The sequence below is a fragment of the Gekko japonicus genome, unplaced genomic scaffold (genome assembly GCF_001447785.1).
Source record: "Gekko japonicus isolate JY-2015 unplaced genomic scaffold, Gekko_japonicus_V1.1 scaffold651, whole genome shotgun sequence".
NCBI classification, from domain to species: domain Eukaryota; kingdom Metazoa; phylum Chordata; class Lepidosauria; order Squamata; family Gekkonidae; genus Gekko; species Gekko japonicus.
The window spans coordinates 630,562-637,191 of NW_015161970.1; the positions used below are offsets into that span (position 1 = coordinate 630,562).

The following is a 6,630-nucleotide window of genomic DNA, read 5'->3' on the forward strand; positions in this document are numbered from 1 at the left end:
GGGAGAGGCAAGGAGGGGGAAGGCAAGGGGGGTGGAGGACACGGGAAACAGCGGGATGGGAGGGTACTTACCTCTTCCTGCTGCTTCCTCTGCTTCCCTCCCGCGAGTATCGCGGGTCCACCCCTTGTATATTCTTAATTGATGCATTAGATACAGAGCCAATGGAAAAGCAGGTAAAAAGGGGGTGGGAGAAGTGTCCTCAACCAATCCAAAACAGAGAGAGGAACTGAAGGGGGAAAACTCTAAGTTCAACTAAATATAAAGAAATAATAAACTGACTGCAAACTCAAACATTTCTAAAATAAGAAGCGTAGTATACAAATTACAATCTGACCAGAAAAAGTGTTTTCAATACATGCTCAAATGAAATGTGCTTAGGTTACTTTGGTTGGTAAGAAAAGGCATTACATGGCTTTGAAAAAAATCATGTGGATTCATGGGTTGCTTTAATGTTTTAACATGTTAGCTGAATTCTCAGTTTAAGATGATGTGGATAGACAGTTGCAAAACAGCTACTGATCTGCAAACATGCTTTAACATAGCTTTGATATTCTGTTGTATATGAATGCATATGTTTTCTTTCAAATCACAGATGGCTAAATAAACTAGGCCTGGCTGTTGTCAAGCAAGTCAACAAAAAGAATGAGGAAGGTATGCTCAAATAATCATTTAAAGGATGGAATCCCAATACCGTCTCTTTCGACCATTTTTTCTCATCCACTTTTATTTATTTAGATATTTATACATGGTTTTCTCTCTCTCCCAATTGGGGATCCACAGCAGTTTACAGCATTGTTCTTCCCATCTCCATTTTTCCTCACAACAGCCATCCTGTGAGGTAGGTTAGGCTGAGAGAGTTCAGATCCCCAAGGTCACTGACGGCCAAACCAGACAATACAACATCCCTGGGGATGGAGCGGGGATGCTGCCATTTTATAGCTGGAATTCCCTCGCTTTACAAATTCTGTAGGGGCCTGATCCTGTTCAGTACAGCTGTACAGGGGGAGGAGGGGTTCGTCCTTTTTCCCTCCTGGGAGGTTTGGGCTCTTGAAAACAGCATGGCGGAAAACCAAAGCCCCTCCTGGCACTCTAACTACTACTCCATGCTGGGTTTCCAAGAAACTCATAGCAATGGACATAGTTCTTTCTTCCCCTAGTGAATCTTTACAACAGCTATGGTTGTCAACTAGGGTTGCCAAGTATAACTTACCTCCGCAGCGGGGGACTCCCAGGTGGATCCCGGAGCGCGCACGCGCCACACACACGTCACCAGGAAGTGACGTTATGACGCAGGGCATGCTGGGGGCGGGGCCACGACCATTCGAGAGGAAACCATAGAGTTTCCCCTCGGATGGTTGTGGCCCCGCCCCCAGCGTGCCCGGCGTCATAATGTCACTTCCTGGTGACACGCACACTGGGGTGGGGTTCCCCCCGGGGCTCGATTCTGCGGCGGTGGAAATCGGGCCTCCAAAGCGGGTGTTTACCTGCCCCCCGCCCCCACTTGGCAGCCCTATTGTCAACCTCCAGATGGGGCTTGGATATCTCCCAGAATTACAACTACCCTCCAGACCACAGAGATCAGTTCCCTGGAGAAACTGGCTACTCTGAAGGGCAGAATCTATGGTATTATACTCTGCTGAAGCCCCCTTCCCCCCGAACCACACCTTCTTCAGGCCCTAATCCTAAATCTCCAGAAATTTTCCAACCTGGAGTTGGCAACCCTGCAACAACCCGGTAAGGTACACAAGACTAAGAGAGAGTGACTGGCCCAAGGTCACCCAGGCTGTTTCCACACTGGAGTGCAAAAACACTTCCCTGCCATAGTCGTGACAATAAGCAGCATAGGTATATGGCATCCACTTGCACCCTTCTTGACCTGTTCACTGCTGTCCTTTCCCCCCATCATCTCTGTGTAAAAGCACTGTGGACACCCCAACACACTGTGGCCCAAAGTTCCCCCTTCACTAAGCAGCTGTACTATAGTGCTATAGTGCTATAGCTATACTATAGTGCTATAGTGCTATGGAGGGCAATCTTTAAAGGGCTAAATCAGGGAAATAGTGTGGTCCTCCATCATTTTAAAAATGGCATTTAGTTCTGCACCTTCCCTACAGTAACCACTCTCTCCATACAGCCACTCTGAAGATTTCCCTTTATACCTGAAAAAACAACAACACCCTTTCCCTATATCTTAAGGGGGAAAGGCCTGAGCAGGAACAACTTATGCTTGGAATGAGCATGATGCCATGTGGATGTTACCTTTGAATCTGGGGGCTTGTTGCTTTCCATGATGCAGGGAACAATCCCTGTGCAGCAGCAGCTCGAGTGAGGTTTGTGACTGAGTGAGGGTTTGAGCCTGAGTCAATAGAGTACTGTAATGTTAAGCAATTATTAATAGTGGTAGTGAAGAACATTCAGGTCAGTTTTACTGGATAAAATTTTTGGCCTGAATAGGAATTTAGTCCAAATACGAAATGTTTCTATTGAAATGATCAACAACTGTAAATCACATTTTGTAAGGAAGGTGTGAGCCCTCTCTCCCATTAAATGCGTCTGTTAAACTAATGGTTTGATGACTTTATACCAAACGTTTTGACATCTTCATACTGTATGATGTATTGTACTGTATGATGTCTACTGTAGCAAAACAACAGCAGGGGAAATGGCTAAATATAGAAAGGAACAGAAAAAAAAATTACATAAGTTGGGTATTTCCTCTATGGCCATGTAGGCCAAATGTGTCCTTGCTAAACTAAACAGTAAGAAGGAAGTAAGATATAGATAGGAGACAGTCCTTCTGCTGTCCTGGGGCGCCAGATGCAGAAAGATAGGAGACAGTCCTCTGCTGTCCTGGGGCGCCAGATGCAGAAAGCACAAAATGCAGAGTAGGACAGGATCAAAGTGTCACTTTGCTTAGCAGAGTGGCAGGATACCAAACCCCCCCCCCCAGTGGATCTATGTAGACTCAACCCAGTACTGACCAAATTCTGCCAGAGATAGGGCTGGGGAAATGGCTTAAAGTTTATGATTATTTTGGGATATATGATCCAGGACTGAGCCATTTGAATGTTGTAACAAATATGCTGTAGTAGAGGGTCATGCTTTGGCAAAAAAAAACTCTACGATACTGTGGGAGAAACCTATCCTTTGCTAGCACTGGACATATTTTGCAATTATTTGTTAATGCTTCCACAGGTTTCTTCAAGCAGCATATCCCTTGCTGGGATTGCAAATTAGTTATGTATCTCAGTTCATGAAACATGAATTATCTGTTTTTAATTGTTGGAAATATAACTGCAATAACCTGATCTCTGGAGACCTGTTCTGCATGTGCATTTATGTATGTATAATTTTTAAAACTGCTGTTCCCTTCATCACCATGTTTCTTTGCAAAAGTTTGGTAAATTGGGAGGCGTAGAAAATACCCTGTTTTGCATAGAGATAGCCTTGTATGCATGACTGGGCCAAAATACGTTTTGCATTTAACTGCCAAAAGTGTGCTTTGGTTAGCAAAGCATTGAAAAGAGTATAGAATGCATTTTAATGGTTGTGCTTTTGCTTCAGAGTGCTATAGTGAGAGTGATCAGGAAGAACCAGAAATAAACACGGAGACACCACCCCCTCCATATTCAGACCAGTCAGTGCAGTCTCATTTGGTATGTATTATAGTAATTAGCTTGTTTCCACTTGCTAAATGGCTTGTGCAAATGTCATCCTATCAAGTTCACAGGGTGCCTCTCTGACAAATGATCTGCACTAAAGGTTTGTCAGTTGTTCTTCTGCTGTGTTTTCTTGAAAATTTCTTGCATGTATATGAAGGCCTGTCATAAAACTGGTAACACACACAAACAAAATATATCCTGGTGAATAAATTGTTGTACATGAACACCTGGGGCTGCCTTAGACTGAAGAAGCCTATTGGTCTATCTAAGGCTGTGGTCACACACACTAAATAATCCACTTTCAATCCACTTTCAGTGCACTCTGTGAAAAAGCAAAATCCAGTTGGAAAATGCATTGAAAGTAGATTATTTAGTGTGTGTGACTGCAGCCTCAGTCAGTATTGTCTGCTTTGACTTATAAGCATATTTTCAGGGTCTCAGGTAGTTCTTTCATATCACCGACTGCCTGACCCTTTAACAGGAGATACTAGGAATTGAACTGTGGAATTCCCTTTCCTCCTCCTTTTTTCTTGATAAATAGTGATATTTACAACAAACAAAAATCAACATATCTAATTCTCAGCATGATCCCATCTGATTCTGTGGATACTTAAATCTGAAGACCAGGATCCCCCTATTTATTTATTTGGATTTATATCCCGTCCTCCCCGAAGGCTCAGGGCGGCTAACAGAGGCATAAATGCCAGATTATAACAATAAAAACAGTATAAAATACAATAATAAACATACTATAATTAAATAAAATTCTTAAAAATAGATTTTCGGTGCTCTAATACTTACTTACTTTTTTGAAGAAAAATCTGAAAACCTAGAAAAAAGTGGAAAGGGATTAAATCCCCCCAATCTGAGGAGTGCTGTCTGAATGTACCCAGATATCACACTTCTCTTTGAGCCAGAGCTGTTGCTTGATGGCAGAGACAGTGACACTGCAGGTGGGTTGAAGAAGGGGTGTGGGTGAGCAGATTGGTAGGGTATGGGTGGATAGGGGGGCAGAGCAGCTGGCAGGAGAGGTGCCACCCCTCACCACTTGAAGAGGATCATGGGAGCTGTCATGGCAGGCAGGCAGCAATGCTTCAGCTGGGCAGGCTGGCTGGTGAGTGGCTAGCCTGCTGAATGAGGGGGGAATATGGGTGGGTGGACAGACTGGGGGGCAGATGGGAGAGCAGAGTATTGGAGAGAGCAATGGGAATGAGCTGTTGAGCAGAGCAGTGGGAGGAGGTAGGAGCTGCCATCACTCCACCATCAGAGGTGGATGGAGGAAGGAGAGGTGCGTCAGCGATGGAGCATCAACTTGAAAGGCTGGGTGGGTGGCAAGTGGCTGAGTGAGCAGTGAGGAGGGGGTGGGTTGGCAGGTAGAGTGGTGAGGAGGGGGAGGTGGTGGTGGTGAGGTCAGGCTGAGGAAAGGGGGCAGTGGGAAGGTAGGGGGAGATAGGGAACAGTGTTGGTGTTAATGGGGGCAGAAGTAGCAGGGTATGGAAGGAAAAAGATGGGCAGAGTTGGGACGCAACAGTTGGGGGGAAAGGTAGAGACAGGTGGCAGAAGATGGGCGTTAGAAGCCAGATATGGAGATCTCATCCTCTTCCCTCTCTCATGCACTGGATTTTCCTTTTGTTTCTTCTTTCTTTCTTGCTGAGCAGCTCTTATATGGTGTATAAGTTTGGTGTAGTGGTTAAGTGCGCAGACTCTAATCTGGGAGAACCAGGTTTGATTCCCCACTCCTCCACTTGCACCTGGCTGGATGACCTTGGGCAAGCCGTAGTTCTGATAAGAGCTGTTCTTGAAAAAGAGCAGTTTCTGTCAAGAGCTCTCTCAGCCCCACCTACCTCACAGGGTGTCTGTTGTGGGGAGGGGAAGGGAAAGGAGTTTGTAAGCCGCTCTGAGACACCTTTGGGTAGTGAAGGGCGGGGTATAAATCCAATCTCTTCTTCTTCTTATATCTATTTTCTTCTTATTTGTTGGTCTGTGGCTGTGCTGTCACATTATTATATGTTTTGATGCTGGCCCAGTCCAGGGACTTGATGTTAAGTCTTGGATGCAATCACTCACACAACACTCTTGTAGCAGCAAGATATGTTTATTGAGAGGTAGAGAGATTCCAAGAATAGACAGATTCTGTGTCGGAACTGGCTTCTGGATGTCAGTTCTGACCCTATACTACAAGAAGGACATCCCCCCACCATGCCAGCCACCCAATCAATATTCTCATTCAGCCTGCCAAAGATCCAAGCCTGCCCTTACGGCCACACCCAGCACCTGCAAACGAATGGTTACATTATCTAGAAGCTCCCTGTGTTACAAGGTCATGTTGGCTGCTGAGATCATATACTTCCCAGGGTCTCACAGACTGCTACACGCTGGAACTATTCAAGCTTAAGCAGACATTCACACACACATCTTCCCCCCCCCAGCAGAGAAGATAAACAGCAGTAAACCCCAGAATACCTGTAGACGAAAACAATGAAATAAGCATGACTGAGAAAGTAGTTAACCCCTAATGTAACAGAGCATGAGTTTGGCTAGACAACATTCTATGACAAGCAAGGACTGAGCTTGACACTTGAGGGAAGGGACAAAAATTACCTGCTAATATTCTACTTCTGTAATGGCACAGAAGAGGCATTTGAAAGTTCAAAAATAAACAAAATATTTTATTTATCTTGGAGGGCAAAAGGTCAGGTGATAGTGGGACAGGATGTATAAGGTGAACTGATAATAAAACTGAGGTAACTTTGTAATCACACTAAATCCAGCTAATACGTTGCCAACAAGTAAGCGGTTTTGCTTTTCAACAAGGTCTTTGAAACTTTGCGGAGAGAGGCTTTCTTTTCAGTTTTTGCTTTAACGCGCAAGCATAGGTTTCTGAGTTTGCTTTCCACTTCAGAAGGCAGGAATGTACAACCAAGTCCCCAAAATTATTCTATATATACACAGAGGTCATTTCGGGGGG

The 6,630-nt window shown here is 44.7% G+C and overlaps 1 protein-coding gene across 1 annotated transcript in view; it reads left to right on the plus strand.

Moving 5' to 3' along the window:
* The window catches only part of IPCEF1 (interaction protein for cytohesin exchange factors 1), a 73,326-nt gene that overhangs the window by 26,452 nt on the left and 40,244 nt on the right, over positions 1–6,630 (plus strand). The window contains 3 exon segments of the mRNA XM_015429662.1: positions 593–651; positions 3,565–3,637; positions 6,161–6,179. Coding sequence (XP_015285148.1) covers positions 593–651; positions 3,565–3,637; positions 6,161–6,179 — 151 coding nt within the window.